Source organism: Gouania willdenowi, chromosome 3, assembly GCF_900634775.1.
Source record: "Gouania willdenowi chromosome 3, fGouWil2.1, whole genome shotgun sequence".
NCBI lineage: Eukaryota > Metazoa > Chordata > Actinopteri > Blenniiformes > Gobiesocidae > Gouania > Gouania willdenowi.
Genome location: NC_041046.1, coordinates 18,278,250 through 18,299,042, shown reverse-complemented (window position 1 = coordinate 18,299,042; position 20,793 = coordinate 18,278,250). Strand labels below are relative to the sequence as shown.

The 20,793-nt window shown below is 37.8% G+C and overlaps 1 protein-coding gene across 1 annotated transcript in view; it reads right to left on the bottom strand.

Annotated features, from left to right (window-relative positions):
• Positions 1–17,119, bottom strand: part of igdcc4 (immunoglobulin superfamily, DCC subclass, member 4) — a 108,281-nt gene extending 91,162 nt beyond the window's left edge. Inside the window, exon 1 of the mRNA XM_028441345.1 lies at positions 16,823–17,119. Coding sequence (XP_028297146.1) covers positions 16,823–16,889 — 67 coding nt within the window. The 5' untranslated portion in view covers positions 16,890–17,119. The remainder of the gene's footprint in view (positions 1–16,822) is intronic.
• Between the last annotated feature and the right edge of the window lie 3,674 nt (positions 17,120–20,793).

Sequence of the window (20,793 nt, the reverse complement as noted above, 5' to 3'; positions counted from 1 at the left end):
CGAGTAATTTCAACAATATTGTGCCCTAGTTTGCACTTCTACATATACATAAAATACAAAATATGTAAGAAACCGACAATCTCCAAGTAGTAAGTGTATCAGTCCCAACAAAATCTTCATTTTAAACTTCCGACATTCTGGGACCAATTTCAATCTAATTTAGGGAAATATTAGGGGTGGGTATTGACAAGGTTGTTGCAATTAGGAATGCACCAAATGTATTCGGCCGAATATTGCAAAAAAAACAACATTCGGCCTTTGGTTTTGTGAGTTAAAAGCAAGGCCGAATAGTAGCGTGTGGCGCAATGACACAGTCAAACAACGTACAGTGATTTCGAGTCGGAAAAGTGTGTGCACGTTGCTGCAGGAGCAGCAGCGCCTCCTTTCCACACACAAACACAACCAGACTCTCTCCTTTCTACGTACCGCTCTCTGTCGCCCGTCACCGCGTAAAAGTTGGAAACCGTCTATTTCCACATCCGAGTCCGTTGTTAGCGCTGTGAGCCACAAATCCGTAAACATCTCCATTGTTTCCTCCTTACACTACACTGGGTCTCGCTGCATAGGCTGGTGTAGCATTAGCATGGAGTGCTAACAGCTGATGTGTGTAAGCAATGGGTCCGTGGCTCCAAGCAGTGACTCCCAACACGATCGGCAGCAGAAAAAGTAGTGCAGTTTGAGCATCCAGTAGTGCAGTTTGCATTTACATATATGGCAATAAAGTATAATATATATTCTATATTAAACCCCAGTGTTGTTTTAGCTGTTGGAGAGGGAGGAGCTCACATTCTAGGAGGCGTGTTAGGTGACATCACCTGCCAACATGGGCAAAATCCAATTTACCCGTTTGGAGCTGACTTTTTACAAAATGTAGTATAACAAGGGAGGTAGGAAACAGAACTTTTTCAACTTTGTCCCTCTGAATGAGGCTAAAGGGATCAATATCACTGTAGCAAAACCATTATGAAGTGATTTTTTTTCATCATACCTCCCCTTTAATGCACTTTAGCTTTTTTGGATGCATGTTTTGTTTTATTTGAAAGCCTAATATAAATGAAAAACGTTGTTGTGCATTTTTTATGAAACGCAAAAACTACTGGAATATTTAAAAAATGTCATAATATTAAAAAAACATTTACTTTCTTTAAAAAAACATATCTAAAAATGTATTCTAGGCTATTTATGCACTATTTAAAAATAGTGAAAAAGTTAACCGCATTCGATATTCGGCCAAGCATTTATATTTTATCCGGCTTCGGCCTTAAATTTTCATTTCAGTGCATCCTTAGTTGCAATACGATACGTATCACGATACTTGGGTCATGGTGCAATATTATCACAATATCGCAATATCAGGATATAGTGCGATATTCTATCCAGTTAATATAAAATTTAAATGTAGAGTTGCTGTATATGTTCATCAGAAGATAATGATCATTTAAAGGACAAATTGAGTCAAAACAATTTGCTTCAAAACATCCTATTTATTATTTATTATTATATCTACGGGGCCATCTACCAGAGTAGATTTTCAAGGTTTTTATGTAGGAACAGGAGCTGGTCAACATGGCTAGTAGTTAGGCTCCTCCGCTGAGAGGTGACATTGTCTCATCAGTAGAAAACACACGTCCACAAAAATGTGAAAAATACAATAAGAAAAATATTGATTAATAGAAAAATTAAAAATAGAAAATGATATATATATATGTTTTTTTTTTTTTTTTTTTTTAAATCAATTTAAAATCGGCACCCAAAAAAATCGTGATATATCTTGAAATCGATTTTTTTTCACACACCTAGGAAATATGATTTTGTAAGAATTTTTTCAACAGTTTCACATTAAAAATGACTGCAATCGTGCGATATAAGCAAACTGTGTGAAACCGTGATGTCATGTTTTCTCTGTCATTTTTACTTTCTCTAGCGGCCCGAATTGGATGTTCCAAAGGGCCGGATTTGGCCCCCGTGCCATGTGTTTGACACGCACTTGACAGAATGTCCTCATCGAGATCAATCTAAGGCATCCAGTCTGAACAACAATATCCAGTTTAACTTCATCACTTCCATGAGATCCAGCATGGCAGCAGTGAGGAATGGAAGGAATGCAGCTTTACTGACCAAGTGAGAACATCAGACTAATGTTACCATAGCCAGCAGAACGACTGCAACTAAAACTGCAGCACTTGGTTTCATTCTTAGTCTAAGTTAGTATATCATTTGAATGCAGACAGAGGGAAAATGAAGCCTGCTTTCTAATTTTCCATTGCACTGTCAGTGCAGCTGAGCAACAGTTCAAATCCCATATCAATTACACTGTGTGTTAAAACTTAATGACCTGGTGAGCTATCGAGATGAAAAGCCACTATTCATTTTAGTGGCATCATTGCAGCAGTAATGTCTCTTTGTGCTTATGGGGTAAAAGTATCATCACAAAGATTTACTCCCAATAAGCAATTTAACACCTTTTCAACACCTTAACACGTTGGTTTTAAATCCCTGTCACAGAACATGCTTAAGTGCAATTAGAAATCATCAGGTGGACTGTGGGAAAGTTGCAACCTTGCTTTAAAGGGGACATATCATGTTAAATCCACTTTTTTAGCCCTTAAATGCATTTTGATGTATATTTAGATTGTTTAGAAGTACAGAAAAGTTCAAATTAGTCTCTTCAGGTGCTCCGTAGATATCTTTATTTTCTGTTTTGGTCACATTTTTCAATATGTTTCGATTTTTCTATTCTCTATTACGTTTTTTTGAACAATGACGTCACAGTATTTGCAGCGGAACTGCCAAATTAGGACATCGACTCCAGGCCCAACACTTTGAGCAATCCGCCATTTTTATTTCTCGCTTTTATTTTGTAGTCCAAGCTCAAGGATGCCGAAGTTACGAGAGGATAAGTCAAAATGTTTGGTTGTTGGATGTAGTAACCCACACGCTTCATTACACCGTCTCCTAGCATCAGAACCTTTTCAAAGTGCCTGGTTGAGTTTTATTTTTCACAGAAATGTACCCACATCTGTGGGTAAGGTCATTTTTGTGTGCGCGAAGCACTTCAATGATGACTGCTTCTGCAACCTCCGCCAGTATAAAGAAGGATTTGCCAAAGACTTTGTCTGATTGAGGGTTCAATTCCTTCTATCTTTGGAGACGATGAACAGAGCACTTCGGTAAGCTGTAAATAACGCTAAAAAGTGTGATGATAAGACGCCCCTGTCATTGTTTTGTTAGCATTAGCAGTTGCACCGTCTTCATATGTTAGCGCTGTGTGCTCGTTTTAGATCCTTGATGATATGGCCTACGTGGTTTAATTTAAGTATAAAGTTTTCATTAGTCATTTCATTTTGCCGTTTTTGTCTTTGAAAAGACTGTATTAAAATGCATTTTGTGACGTTAGCTTGGCGCTAGCGTTAGCTCGGTGCTTGTGTTAGCTCACTTGTTAGGGTTCTGCAGGTTCATCATCTTCATTTTCATCTCGCTCCGCTGGGTCAGACTCTGGCTCAAACATGTAAGGCTGGATGGACAAGTCTTCTGTTGTTGACATTTTGTAAATAACCTCTGAATAAAAAGTTTATGTGCCGCTACATAGCCGTATCTCTTCTATCAAACTACAAAAATGGCCGAACAGGGTGGAGTTGAACCGAGTGTCACCTCTGTAACCTGGAGAGGGGGCAGGGTATGAAGTGTCTCATTTGCATTTAAAGAGACAGCACCAAAACGAGTTGCTCTCAGAAGCACATCAGGAAAGGGTAGAAAAGAGGCCTGTGGATCTATAATAATGAGGAATTCAGACCCAAGCATTGCAGTTCCGCTTTATATAGACCACAACTGTATGATTTATATGTAAAAAGGAAGGATTTAAAACCATGATATGTCCCCTTTAAGGTTCAAGGAAAGGCTAATATAGATTCACTGCAGGTGTTTCACTGTTGATAAATAAATATTATATATACACTACTGGTCAGAAGTTTTAGAACATCAAACTTTTTCCATTTTTTTATGAAAGCATAGAACAAATACACAATTTGAGTTAAAAAAGAAATCATGGAATAAATTTATAGACCAAAATGTATTCTAAACCCATACCTGTCAAGTTTTGGATTTGAAAATAAGGGAAGTTTTCTGGCGCCCACTACGAGCCGTCCCACCCGCCAAACCAAGCTCCAGTATCCCTTATATTTTAAGATAGGTGTACAAGAAATCTAAAATACCCACTTGTCAACCACTTACTAAATACATTCCTACTAGGGCTGGGCAAGATGGACCAAAACTCTTATCTCATTTTCTCAAAATGATGATAAATGATATAAATCTCAATAATTTTATCACATAAAGGCTGACCAGAATTTGCTGATGCCAAATGCCACACAGGGACATTTATGTGCACTCATTAATCCATCTGGGCTTTACATGTTGTTCTGAGAAGTAAAAGCAGCGACTCCTAAAACTAGTCTTTTGATACATAATAAGCTATAATATATACATATATGAAATATTATAGTTTCTATATCGCTAAAATAGAAAACTCGATACATCTTGAATCTCGATATATCGCCCAGCACTAATTCCTACATTATCAAACAGCATAAATTAAAACATAAATAGTTATATGAAGCATATGTATATTTTATATACTTACAGTTCATATACACATCACATTGCATATTTACTGTTAATTTCACATTGCTTGTCTTTAAGTTAGACATTAACATTTTATTTTCATTATATATTTTATTTGAATTTCTCATGCTCACTCATGTGGCTCTCTGGTATTCACTAATGACTTATTAAACACATTTATTACAGATTTTACAACATTTAACACTTTATAAAGCAGTGTATGATTTTTCATGGTGATTTACGTGTTCCTTCTGCTGTGGGAGACGTTAAAATCTCAGTTATTAATCTAACAGAACTGTGTCCCATCCTGCTGCTATTTAGGAAAATAAACTCTCTGTCACATTTCACAACGTATTTACACGAGTTGTTTGTTTTTTTCGCCGGAACGTCTTCTTACATTCATCCATCTCTCTACTGAGTTGTTTCCGGGTGTGTTGCCGCTGTCGGCACTAATCTCGCGAGAACTGCCACCTGAAATGGCCTGGGTGGCAGTTCTTGCGAGATGAGAGGCTAGTGACGGCGTTCAGTTTACAAATACGGGAAGATGGCGGGAAAGAGGCATGTAAACCTTTGACTCATCAAAGTACAGTGTTCTATCACTGCTTTTATGCAGACAGAGGGTGTTGGAAATAACACCTGTAAGAATTAGTAGCACCAGCTTTCAAGGCTGATTCAACCTTCATTGCTGCAGAACAGCTTTAATTTATCAACCCACTTCATGTTCCCTGAAAAAGGCCTTTTTGTATAATTCTGAAATGTAAATTATTTTTCAGTTTTGGGTAATCAAACCTTATTTTTTTTTACCTCTGGCTGTTCAGTACATACCTTTGTACCATTTCAAGCTATTTATTGGACTTGCACAACTTGAATTGCAAAAATGATGGTGTTTTAAAACTTCTGACCAGTAGTGTAATATATATGCTATTGAACTGTGTAATAACTGACAGAGACATGTAAAACTAAGGGTGTCGATAACACTTTCCTTCTGATACGATACCAATATTGCAGCGTTGAGTACTGGCCAATACTGATGTCAATCTGATATCAGCATAGTTCAATCAACCTCATACATACTTATATTTAAGGACGTCTCAATACAACTTTTTCATTTCCGATATGATACCGATACTGCAGCCTATAGCAGTCAAATAAGTTTGTAATATGCTGCTCAAATGAATAAATAAATGAAAATAAATGAATTAAAAAAAGACACGCCCAGTTCATCATAACTGTGAATGATGTCACAGATCCCTTCAAATTGGAATGTTCCGAACAAGATTCAAATCCATGTTAATATTTAGCAGATGGAAATGGCTTTGCAGAATATATTGTAGCGAAAAGACATATCGACTTTTTAACAGTCGGGCCAAATAAAGGAGCACACGAGGTCCTTTTAGAAGGCCGTTGTAACGACAAGTAGAAAAGCCACAAATAAAAATTTTAGCAACTCAAGAGAGTGAATCATTTGAATTCATATACACAATTGAGCTGAAGGTTAGTGCTTTCTTTCATGCGGCTCTCCTGCTCTTAAAAGTGCTTTACTGGTGCACAAGGGGCACCATAAAAACTAACATATTCACGGTACAGATATATCCTGCTGAAACTCAGCCCAGGGCATCTTTAAATAATATGCATCCTAATTTAGCTCGGACTCTCTGGGGAGGGGGGATCAAGAAGCACACACAAATTGCAGCCGACACACCCATGTTTACACGCCAGTGAGAGAGCCAGCAGACACACACACACACACACACACACACACACACACACACACAGGCGTACATTATGTACCATAGCAAATGCACACACATGCAGATGCTTGATTTACCTTTAATGTGTAATTAGCTTGTCTCAACAGGCACTTCTGTCTAATAATCTGCGTTTTATATAGTCCTGGGAGATTTTAGTGTTTGTTCACAGACACACTGGCAAAGTGAGACAGATTCTGGCTCAGAGTTCAATCAGTGCCAATAGCATCACCGTCAGTCATTGCAAGTGTTGTTTGCATCATTTACCGATAAATTGGAATTTAATTTATCCAATTACACAAAGCCATTCAGCCAAGGAAGTGTGATAAGAAAAATGATGTAAGATCTCACAATGAAAATGGAACAGTTTTAAGGATTTTTCTTATTTCCCAGACGCTTTTTTGAATTAAACCAGTATTTTGATATGCAGCACAGCACCATGTTTAATATTCACCATCTGTCGACACCAAACACAAGCTGAAGAGTCAATTAAAGAGGATACGGACCAAAGCAGAAAGAAAGGCAACTGATAGAACCTCAGAAAAATACAAATAATTACTGGGGCTGTGTGATTTGGACCAAAACTGCTGTCTTAATATTTTTTCTCAAAATGGCAATATACGATATAAATCTTGATTGTTTTTCCATTCATTAACTTACAGCTGATCAATATGTTCCATTTTTGGAATATTCTCCTCTAAGAGACAGCACGTGTGAGTGAGTTCTATAGTGTGGCTTGTTTAAATGAAGGTATGGGTTAGAATGCAGTCAGTGATCCATTTAACTGCTTGTCATGCTGTTCTTGTTTCCCGATACAACTTTTTTCGCTTCCGATACGAAACCGATACTGGAGCCTTGAGTATTGGTTGATACCGATATCGACCCAATGCAATATCAGGACGAATCATACATATTTTTATTACTTATTTTGTAGTGTGGAATGTTAGAAAAGGCTCGATCAAGTGACGTTACTCAGAGAATAGTCAGCAACAGTAGGTATGAGAAAAATGGACCCATTTTAACCAGTTGGTTACATACATTTTAACCTACAACATAATATCTACAGTATTCTACAATTGAATAAATATAATATAATATATATCGTAGATTTTAGATGCAGTCCGATAAAATCCGATATTAGTTTTCTGGCTGATATTGGCCTGATATCCGATAATGGATCGGGACACCCCTACTCAAAAGTAATTTAAGTATTTTAATGCAAAATAAACTATAAATTATATGTGTCATAAATGTAGAAAAATGTGTAAAGAAGGACACTGTTTGACTGTACTCTATGAATAATATTAAATACTTGTAAGATATGATTTGTATGGTGTGATTGTATAAATGAAAACAAGTTAAAGAAAAAAAGAAGATAAATCTTAATATAAGCTAAGCCTGGGTGATAATATGTGTAAAGTGCTTTGGGACTACTTCAGTGTAGAGATAAAGCACTATATATATCAGGTTCATTTACCATAGGTGTGCACTGATTATTTATAAAATGAGTTGCACATTTAGTTAATATCTATATTTGAACATTGAACAGTTTATTTGTTGAATTGAGGTTTTTTAGCTTTTTTCCATAGTTTTGTTGACCTCTTTTTAAATGTAAAAGACTACATTTATAATAAAAGTATTTAAATTTGGCTTTTTTTCATCTGGTCCTTATTTTGAAAAGGTAAAAAAACAAAAAAAAAAACTAAAAACAAATCAATGATTATCAATATATGAAACGCGATATTATTTTCCAAAATGGAAAACTCGATATATCTTGAATCTCGATATACAGCCCAGCCCTAATAAATACACTGAACATAAATCAAGGACCATGTGACCATATCTGATTTCTAAATCAGGTTCCATTATTGCTGGAGCAGAAGAAGAGCCAGAATGATGAGTACATGTCATGTACCAATATTTTTATGTGAAACTTGTGAGAAAATATAACAGATTAAAGTAGAAAAAAAACCTGCAACATCTTAAAGGATTGTCAAGGTAAAGGAAACGTTAAAGGAGCTTTTAAGCTGCTGGCACTTGACGATACGTCAATCATCCTTTCCAACTGTTTGTTAAAAGCTTGTTGAAAATGGGTTTGTGGAGCTGTGGAGGTAGGCAAATAGATGTTAAAAAAAAAAAACAGAACAAAACTTACAAATGAATCAAGGATTCAAGAATCACTTAGGTTAAAAGAAAAAGCCCATGTTACTTTATAGCAGAAACATGATTTTTTTTATGTTTTAACCCAATCATTTCACTGCTATATGCAAACAAAAACAAAATGTATGCATTTGGTTTAATGATACAAATACAATAATACTTTAAATGTAGCCATAAGTAAAATATAGAGCTGCAACTAATGATACATTTTTGTAGTTTACTATAATATCGATTATTTTTTCGAATAGGCAACTCGTCACAATTTTTTTTCTGTTTTGAAGCACATATTTTGGATTGCTTTTTTAGCCTGTGAACGTGTCCCTGTTGTACGTTTTACAGAGGAATTAAAACAATGACATAAAACGTGTATTTGTAGTGTAGTTGTTATATTTAACAAATGCAATAGCATAGAAATCACAATAAAATCATGAATAAATTAAATATCATAAACTTAGTGGGTAGAACAGTAGTAATGGTAAACAAAGAGTCAGTGTAAATAAGTCACTTTAAAAAGCTGGAGCTAACGTGCGTGCAGGTTGTGGAGGTAATGAGGTTCAAACCAATCACAGAGATGTCCATAAAATAAAAGAATAAACAGTAACATCTTGTTTGAAAGAATCCTTAAAAGTTAAGAAATGCCTGAATGAATGTTATCCAAATCACATAGTTGATAATAAACTAAAGAGATTTATTGTTCAGAATAAACACTAGTATCAGCAGAACATAATGTTTCAAAGCCGTACACACAGACATAATAAAACCTGTTATTAATTCATATCTATTAGAATCACAGACTGTCCGCTAACAAACACATTTGCATGTGATTAGAAATGAAAGATTGGGGAAATATCAGCGGTAGTGATGTCACTCCTCTCTGGGCCCATGTAACCGGGGCTCTGCTGTGGTTCTGTTTGGGGGGTCCCCCCACCCCCCCACCCCTCCATGTATCTCCGTCATGCTTTAATGACTGAGAGCTAAACTTCAGGGTTTACACTTAAATGTTTCACTGGTTGTTTTCGGTGAAAAGTTCTGAAGCTTTAGAAACTTTAGGTCGTGTTAAACTTCTTGATGTATGGTTCGGTTTGATAAACAAAATTCTAACTTGCCATTAGGGCTGAACGATTAGCTGCAATTTCTAATCGCAAAGGCTGCAATTTTTTAATTTTTTTCTTGTCCTGTCTTGTGCGGTTTTGTTAAGTTCAGACAGTGTTTAAGAAGCGCACTTCATATGTTCACGTTTCATTAAAGGTGAAGTTAGTTAGATATGTTGAAGAGGAAACGCCACAGATTTGTTTATTGTTGTAATCTGTGCTTTAAAATGTATATTTTACATTTATTTAAAGTTTAAATAAATCTGAAACTGTTTATCATGAAACAGATTGATTTATTGCTTGTGTTCATTGAAAAATACATGACAAGAGGCCCTTGAAAAAATAATTGCATATTAAATCGCAATCACAATATTGAGGAAAAAAATCGTTCAGCACCTACTTGCCATGTGGCAGTAGATTGGATATCCTACATACTCCCACCCAGGAATGATGTGCTTGTCTTTGACATATGAGTACTTAGTATTTCTCTGATGTTTTTAAAAATATTACCTTTGAAACTCGCCAACGTCTTTCTGATAAGAGAATCCTGAAGAAATAATGTGGTTTTCCCTGGTGTGAAACTCCGAACTGGCATGCTGATTTGTCAAGATGTAATCTTTTCATTACAGAAGATAATAGATGTTTCCCAAGACTGATTACACAGGAAATTTACCCTCATTTCAAATCAAGCTGGAAAAATAAAACCTCAGCAGTGTATTCATGCTAATATGCTGGTTTACAGCGTTCCGACATGTCAAGAGACTGGGAACAAACGTTGCTCATTAGTGCGCTTTCATGTGGTTTAAGATGTGTTTATTTTCAAAAGCAGGGAAACTGTTTTCAAATGTTCAACGGGAGCAATCTGCTCCTCGTCCTCTGTTTATTCATAGGAACAAATTAGACTTCAACAACAGTCTGAACTGTTGCTTAATATGCACAGGGCAGTATTTATTCATGCAAGGCAGGGGAAATCCAGGGGACACAAGGAGGTGGAGCTTTGGGAAAATAATTAAAATAAATTGAGCCTCAAACTACTTTGTAACAAATAAGTGGCAGTAACTAAAATGTCATTGGGGCTTGTTATGGCACACCGAACAACGCTAACAAAACTTAGCATTTTCTTTAGTGGCTGTAATCTAAGGAATCCATACCATAAAGTGGTCTGCATTGATGTAAGACAATTTGTTAGATGGTAGATTTATTATGGAATACAAATACAGCAGAATGTGGGAATTTAAACGATAGGAGTGGCTGAAAACCTGTGTGAAACGATGAAAATGTAAGAATATTACTTAACATTACACCTGCTTTTCTTTTAGGCTATGTTCAAACTGCTGGCAAATGTGGTCCAATTCATATGGGATCTGATCTATTAAAGACAGATTAAACAGCAGATTAAACAGCACAAATATTTTTTTTTTCAAATCCCACCCAGGTCACTTTCATATGCGGTCCCGTTTGGAGAACTTGTTCTCCATTGCAGCTTGGATCATTGCTGCTGATGCATAGTTTGGATTTTTTGGAGCCACACGTCTGGCAGCGGTGTAGGGGTCAGTGGGTCTACACAGAGAGCTACACGTAGCTTCGGCGTCAACAAGACAAACTCACACTTCAAATTAGGCTTTACACGATCAGGTTTAAAAAAAAAAAAAAAAAAAAAAGATCCCCGATCCGATCATATGATTTCGGGTTGTTCTTTTTAGGTACCGACCGAATTCCTTCGGTACTACCTGATACAGATTCACTGGAAATCAAACGCTACCATGTTTCGTGACCTAAACGCAGCCTTGTGACTGTGAGGGAGTGGAAGAGTTGGCAGTTTCCATGCAGGACCTGAACATAACATTGCACGCGCAAGTTACGCTTTTTAAAATGCGATGCGGACAGAGCACTTGCAAAAAACATGTCAGGTGTAAATGTAAGCTTCATTCCGGCATTTGAATACCATTTCATTTAGTCCCTGAACAGCGAGATGTGTCGACTAAAAGAGCATCGCAAAGCCTGCTGTTGCTTATAGTTCGTATTCACAGGTGCACAGCAGAGGTGGGGCGCACAAACACACGCGCACGTTTTTGTGTCCACCATCACCCTGAGAATGGACAGAAGAGTCTGGTATGGAAACGAAAGTAAACGTGAGCACATCGCTGCGCTCTGGGACTCTCGCTATGCTCGGGCTGAATAAACAAAACAATTGTGCACACACACACACACACACACACACACACACACACACACACACACACACACACACACACACACACACACACACACACACACACACACACACACACACACACACACACACACACACACACACACACACACACACACACACACACACACACACACACACACACACACAGACTAAAAGCAGACAATATTCCCCCTTTCAAAGCTGGTAGACTGTAGAAGAAGTGAGACATTTCCACCATTGGGTTATTATGGCGTGAAAGGTGTTTTGGCTGAAAACCATAAATGCTTTTTTTTTTTTTTTTTTTGTAATCACTAGTTGTGAGAGCAATGCTCCTAATTTGGCTGACTTAAAAGGTGAAAAGTTAAATTTAGCTCCTGTATGAATGCAATTCCTCTTTGTGCATCGATTCATAATCGTAATCATGAAATGCTTAAAGATTTAAACTCCTAGAGTGAACGTAGCCTAAGTTTCTCCTCCAATAGCACTAATGCATTAGTTGTTGCTCACATCACAGGTCAGACATGGGAGCCAATTACATCATCGTATTTACAAAGTGTCCTTTGGTTGTTCACAAGGAGAGGGCAAAGGGAGCATGTACAGATTATCTAACACTGAAACCTGTTGTCCAAAAAAATTGGTTTAGCAACCCTTGAAAGGCCAAAACCGTGTTGATGCAAAGCCAAAACAAGAGGCTAAGTTAAGACACGCTACACTAGGTGTTGTTTGTGACGTTTCTCCCTTTGTCATTGTGCCTTTTTCTGACTTTAACACTAGCAACAATAAAGACACAGGCAGTTTTGACAAATGATGGCACCAGTGCAGCAGAGATAATGTACACTGTATGTGCTACACACATGAAAAGGCAGAAGGATGTAGTTTAGGAGGTCCATTTAATGAGCTCATTTTGCATCATCAGTCAGTCCTTCATTATGGTACGACTTCTGAACTTTCATTTGATCTTTGGCGCAGACAAAACAAGTCCTTTGTTCATGCAGCATCAACCCAGGCCCTAAAAATCCACCCTACCAGCACCTGCTAATTCCTCTCTGTCCCAAAACCACCCCAAAGCCCCCTCATAGTTCCCACATTCACGCATGCATTACTTTCCTGCCTCGTCCAAAAAAAAAAAAAAGACATGCCTGAGTTACACACGTTCCCCTGATGACAATAAAAGTACGACTTTTGCAATAGTACACAAGTAATGCTTCTTTCATTTCCTTGTTGAAATGCATAACGTTGAACTTGGCCGACCCCAACACTACAAATCTGGCTTTTACTCCCCAGGAAACACTTATATTCTGACAAATCTTTCTTCCAGCCAATCTTTTGAGTTGCAATTTGTTTGATGTCCTTTTAATCATTTTATAACTTTGGTAGTGTATCAGTTTTCTGGGCAAACAGTACAAAAGCCAAATTTCCCCATTAACAATTTCATAAAAAGCTTACTCAAGCAGCTCATCTACTTTATTAAAGACAACTTCAAACTCCAACTGGCATTGCTCGCAAGAAATGTCATTACCTGGAAGTAATCGACCCCCAGTGTTTCACTCACTCTCCTGTCATAAGGATCTGAGAGGAAGTCATTCTTTATTCTCTCTCTGGTGAACCTGCATGGTATGCTAATCTAATCGACAATAAACTGCACCTTCTGACCTTCTTCAACTAAATCAGACAAAAGTCAAGGAGGTTCATATGCCCCGTGTTTGTTCCAAATGCTTTTCATTTGCATATTTGGAGAGGAAAAAAAAGAGGGAAATATACATGAAAAATCAGGAAATATCAATCTCCGCTGGTGTACTTTCCAAACCATTCATATCTCCATGTGTGACTCATGCAGTCACATATGGAGACTGGCAGTATGGCATTATATTCCATCTTTGCTGGTAGCAATCACTGCAAAGCCATGAAGCAGCAGCAGAAGCAGCACATAGATTAATCTATCAATATATCTATTGGCCATAAAATGAGACAAAGAATTTTTTGAAGGATTCATCATTTCAGTTTTCATGGAAAGGATCAACAACTGTGAGGGAGAAAGGAGGTTAATTTACCTTTTTATGAAGTTGTTGTCATTTTATATGAAGCTTTTGCATTGTTTTCTTCATAAATTTGAAGATTCCTAACTAGGGATGGACGATATTATGAGCCCAGCGATATTAACCGCCAATATTATTACCAGTTGATATCGGTATTGGTTTTCTACCGATATTGAAAAATCTTTTTGTCCTGTTGTTTCAGACAATACATTAAAATTGAATGGGAATCCTATTCTGACTGAAGTTAAAATTCTTATTTTGCACAGATGTTTGTTTGTGGAATATATCCAGTGGGACATCACATTAAAAGTAGGCTGAACCAGTAAATCCCATAAAGATATATCAGATGTCACCTAAAATTAGGTTTGTGGGAAGCAAGGCCTTTGTATACACCAGTAACGATTAATATCAGCAATTTAGTGTCAGACAATATCAGCATATTAGATATCGGCAAAAAGCTAATATCAAACATCCCTATTTTAAATCAAAACAAAGTGAATCTATCACCTACGGGTACAACGGAGAATGTGATTATAAGCAGAACTTTCTGTGTGGCCAATCAATAAAGGTTGTCCTTCTTTAAAGTAAACTGTATAGTGGGTTGTGCTAATGCATTATACAAATACAACGTACAAAGTGATATAGGAGTCAACAATAGGTTACCTGTTGATATCCAGTGTACTCTATCTAGGGCTTTAGTTGTGCAAAGCTATAAAACATATCACCCATAGATGGATAGAAGCAGTAGAAGAATTTCATGTATGAACCAACCTATTAGGGGGGTTGATAAAAATCGATTTAGCGATGTATCGCAATATTACGCACTTTTTTTATTTATTTTTTTTTTACCTTTATTTAACCATGAAAGTCTTTTCCACTGCAGTAGACATTGCAACTGCACAAAGAAGTGCGCTGAAACTTGGACATGTTGACCAGCTTGTGTTTTTTTTATTTTTTTAAATCTAAAAAGACAGTACTAACTTTCTGCATTTATTTGTTGTTCTAGACATATACCTCAGTTAAGTTGCACTAAAGTTGGTTTAAAAACCACAGGAAGATTGTATGTTATTTTTTTCATTTTAGGTTGTTGGCACATGGCATGTTAAAGCCAATGTTTTGAGTGTAAAATATGCCAATAAAACACATTTCATACATAATGTGCTCATGAAGGTGTACACATTTACAGATGAGTTGTTTCTTAAGTCATATATTAAAAAAAGACATTGCAATAATAGCCTGATACTTTAATATGGGGATATATTGTATCGTGACCTATGTATCGCCAGATGCCAGGCAATACCCACCTCTAGTACTTGTGTGTACATGACAAAGTATAATCTTTCTTCTAAAGAGAGCATGTCAATTTATTTCATGGTTTGCAATAGAGCTGCGCGATATATCAAGTTTTCTATTTTGTGGACAGAGAAAATTGCAATATTGCCTACATATATTATATATATATATATATATATATATATATATATATATATATATATATATATATATATACATATATATATATATATATATATATATGAACTTATTTTCATTTTTAAGTACTAGTTTAGGAGTTGCTGCTTTCTCTACATCTCAGACAGGCATAAAAAGCACAGTTAGATGTGTCATTGAGTGTGTCCTAACCCAGACCATCACCCTACACAAGCCACAATACAGAACTTACTCACACATGCTGTCCCTTAGAGGAGAAAACACATATTGTGCAGCTGTTTGTTAATAAATGTGCCTGTGTGGCATTTTGCATCAGCAAATTTAACCCAGAAACTCTTTCTGATCAGACTTCATTTGAAATAAAATTGTGGAGATTTATATCGTATATTGCTATTTTGAGGAAAAAAATACAGAAATATGAGTTTAGGTACATATCGCACAGCGTTGATTTGCACCGATGTTCAAAAAGTAGCAGTGCCATGAACTAAGTGGATGGGAATGTGATGATGCCTGCAGACCAGGTGGTTTAAATCTCTGAGCCAATACACTAAATGAATACAATCTAAAAAATAAAAAGATTGCAGAGATGGGATTTGGACACACATTCACAGTGATGTGATATCATTGATTCAAAGGTGAGTAAATGAACAAAGCGTTCCCTTTTTTTGGAGCACATCTCAGCAGATGCTAAATTGGACACAAAATTCTTTTTAATTCTTCAAACTTTCTCCAAAAATAAGTCAAGGCTCGGTCTGTGATGGCCCCTCAGAGCATTTGCACCGACGCTCTGCGCAGGTCTTTTGTCATGCAGCTGAACCCAGTGACCACTCAGTCTCTCACTGACTCTTTATTGGCTGTGGGCAGACTTCCACACGCTCACTCACACACACACACACACACACACTGGATAAATGAACATTCTGCTGCGCCCCTCACTGTAAACACCCTCTGGATCATCATCATGTATTGCTACCTGGAGTTTATCAGTTTTTCAAATAGTCTCACACACACATGTAACTTTCCTAGACGAGTGTTTTTACACTTTCACGCCCCATGCGAACCAAACAGTCCAATTAGGAGCACAAAGAGTGCGTGACGGGAATAACTCTGACTGCACACAAGTCCCACTCACTGCTGTTTAGACCTAAACCATCCTATGGTGAGAGTGGGGACTTCTCCTTTGGACAAATGTTCTGCAACTTTGCAGCAGCAGTATGAGCAGTAAGTCCCCCCCACCCACACACACACACACAGAAGTAACAATACACCCCACATTCATGAGCACCGGGGGACCACATGAGGTGAAGACGAAGCACGGAGGATGGATATATTGCACTGACCGTGCAAGGTGCAAATCCACCATCAAGCCGTTTGCACACCGTCCCTGCTCTGGGTGCACCTCAGTGCGCCCTCGGTGCTCCGCTACCTCACATGCACCCCCGGCACGCGCGCACACAGACGCACGCACACAAAAAAGGAGGAAAAAAAAAAACACACGCAGATGTTTCAACTTAGAGCTTTTACCTTGCTTGGATGGACCAGAACACAGCGTAAGTAGACAGAACAACCAAAGTGTGCTCCCCACCGCCATGTACAGCCTTGTGATTTGCACCAGCGGGGTAGCAGCGTGTCTCTACAACCAGCCCTGCCGCTTCCACGCTGTGCATATGTTGGAATCCGCTATTGTCTCCGGCGGTGCGTAAAGCGGCTCCAGTCCCAGTCCCAGTGTGTGCTGGAGCCTCCCGGGCTCTCTGTGCCCGGGCTTTCCTAACAATGCGCTGGGCATTAGTCGGGGAAGAGCCGGATCTCTCGGCGCTTCAACGCCATGTTGTGAGCGAATGTTAAGTGTGTGTTGGGTGCTGGTCCTCACATACACACACACACATGCGCGCGCGCACGCACACACGTGGGCGCACACACCCTGTTCAGCAGCAGACAGACACTGGCTGGCCATGGACGTCGCTGGACTCCACATCCCATCTGCACACATGTCTTTTTCTCTCCTTTTAGTCCAACTCTTCACTGTTTTTTTTTTTGTTTTTGTTTTTTTCCACTAAATACTCTAATGATCTCTTTGAAGATTCTTGCAGATGTGTGTCCATCCCCGTGTTCTTCTACCCCATGTGCCCCCTCTGTGTCTGGGTGATGCATTTGTTGTGGTCTTTGATCTTTGCTAAGCGCATGAAAGGAAAACGCTGGGGATCTGAAATGACTGCAAATGCGTTGCCCAGAATGAACCCGACGCTGGAGGAGACTACTGCTGCTGCTGTGCGCTCACACATCAGGGAGCATGCACATGCACACACCTTGCACAAACATCATCTTTTCATCATGCTTTCGTCCGCAACCATTCTGACATGACATTTATCCAGCACAAGTGTGTAGTTTTGAGATTTCAGCCCCTATTTCTTGCCGATTCTTTGTTGTATATTACATGCATGTGATAAAGCAGTAAAAAAAATGGAGAGGTAACACGTGCTTCCAGAGCACGATCAGACTAAAGGAGGGTGTGTGTGTGTGTGTGTGTGTGTGTGTGTGTGTGTGTGTGTGTGTGTGTGTGTGTGTGTGTGTGCGTGTGCGCGTGTGCGTGTGCGTGTGCGTGTGCGTGTGCGTGCGCGTGTGCGTGTGTGTGTGCATCCCAATCAATCAACTCTCTCACCTCCTCCTCCTCCTGCTCCCAGTGCAGAGGGACCCACTGACTTTTTGCATGCAAACACACATTGCTGGAGCCAGCTGGAGCCCAGCCTTTGCAGCTCAGAGCAGACAAAGACTCTCCCCCCAATGCAGTGCTTTCTTCCAGCATCAGTGATACCAACAGCATCCTCCAGCTCACTGTGAGAAAAACACAAAGTGTACACTTCCATCCTGTCACATGGAGCTGTGCTGCGGTTTACATGCAGACCAGCCCCTGCCACTTTTGATTCTGGTTATGAAAAATTCATTGTTTTAAAAGTTCAAACGGTTCAGAATTCCATTCGATGAGAAGATTTGTGGGTAGGGATAAAAAAAAAAAAAATCCACCCCAAAATATTAAAGGATGATCCTCCTCTATATATATATTCTGCTCACAATGCAGCTGCAGAAGGCACTAGAAATCATAAAAGCCTGTAATGAAGTAGTTTCCTTTAGTAATAATATCTTATCCAGCCAGATTGCTGGTCTCAGTGTATTCATTTCATACTGATGGAAGATTGATCTAAGCTGATGACATAGAATAGAAGGGATGCAACTCCCAGGTGTCTGATTAAAGCAAATGTCTGATCCATCTGATTATGTGATTGTATTGGGAAACTAATAGCACTGCCATGTCCTCTGTGATTGTGGTCAAGCTGCAATTTCCCTGCTCTTCCTTTTTACTCCAGCTGTTGTAAATAATGAACACAAACTATCAACGGCTTGCAAATGTAGAGTTTTGGCTGTAAGCCTGCATCTGTCACATCATGAGCCATGTGCTTTATGTGTGGCCTTGACCAATCAGAGCAGTCGCCTACTTTACATTACAGCACACGGCTGAGCTTCAGTTCGACTTTTCAGATTAAAAACGTGGCGAAAACGCGTGCAAAGTGCTTTCTCTCCTGTGTCATCATGTTTCAGTTATCTGCTTTAATTAAATGCAATTCATCAATTTATTGTAACATTAACTTAAAGCTGATATCCGGAGTTTCTGAGAAATCTATGTTTATGTATGATTCTTTTAAAATTCATAAAAATACCTAACGAGTCTTTTACTATGGTCTACTGCCAGTGGTCATTCATATACATTAATATATATAAGTCCCTCCTTTGTCCTATAGACCCCTATACAAATGGAAACTAGCGCTGAGCGCGCCCAGCCAATAGGCTTCCACTTCCTGTTTTTGAGTGTCAATCAAAGTGAATGCAGAACTGCGCACGGAAACAAGGCCATGCGTCACAACAGCAAACAGGTAAATATGATTTTGGCTCTTACCAGACACATAGATCTATATCAATGCAACCTTGTTATGTTCCGCAATGCACGTGCAGAAAAATAGAGGCGTGATAGATTGCTGAGGCAGGGGGAGGAATTGGAGCTGTTGAGGGTGGGACATGGAGACATCGAAACTCCGGATATCAGCTTTAACAAGCAATAATTTGGGTTTTTATTGCATAAATATGTCTATTAATTTCATAGTTCATACTGCTTATAGATAATGAATATAGTGTATGTACAGTAATTGCACATGTTGTTGCTGTGTTTTTAAATGTATGCATACATGTATACCAATTGAAACAAGCTCAAGGCCCGGGGGCCATATCTGGTCCTTTAGAGCAGGGGTCCCCAACTCAGGGTCGCCAGATGCCGTTAAGAAACTAGGACTATTTTTTTTGCAATTTGAGCCAATTTTTGCTTATTTTTATCCTTTTTCTGCAGTTACACTAAACTTGCCATATTTCAACCTATTTTCATCACTTTTTCTTGCCATATGTTTGCTCCTTTTATTGTATTTTTGCTACATTACCCCCATTTTGCCACTTAAATTTCTGATTTTTTTTTTTTCACTTTTAAGATATTTTCGGCACTTATAATAAACCCTTTCCACCACTTTTCCCACCCAATGTTGACCCATTATTGTCACTTTTAACCCCCCTTTTTTTTAAAAATTATTTTTCTGTCTGTTTTTGGCCACTCCAATTTCTGTAGTTTTTAAATTCCCATTTCACCACGTTTTCCACCATTTTCTGTAATTTTTAACCCATTTTATAACTGATTTTAAAAAAAGGATTTGCATCTTTAACAGTGGATATTATTTAAATGAATAAATAAATAAATGTCGTTATCACAGATTCATAGAACTGATTCTTTTTATTTTCTGTACTCTGATATTCTCCCTCAATGAAAAAAAGTTAGAAATGTAACATAAGCATAAATGTGTGTGTATATATATACACACAATTATGCAATTATCAGCATCTTGATATGTGTATATAAAAAAGTTCAGCTCATGAAAAATGGGAGCAAAAACAAAAGTGTTGCTTTTATATTTTGTGTAATATATATATATATATATATATATATATATATATATATATATATATATATATATATATATATATATACTACAATTTTAACAACTGTAAAAATTTTAATTAAGTTTCAGTTAAAAACAGCACAAAATCATATTTTATAATACAATATAATTACACTAATAAAATAAAAAGTCAGTTGCACGTTTTACTGATTTTTACATTGTCCAATATGCTAAATAGGCTGGAAATATAATTATCAATTTTAACCAATTACACAGAATGAGTTTGAAGACCTCGGGTGTGAAAAAAAAAGCCAAAATGAAATGTGTCATTCATAGTAATAACATGGCTTCTCTGGTATCTGAAGATGAGCAAAAGGCTCATTACAGCGAGCTGAGTGACTTGTTGCCATCACCACCAGGATGTAATAAGCATGAGACTGCAGTGGACAGAAGATAAGACGGGTTCTCTTTGAAGAAAAATAAATAAATACTCCATTAAAAAAA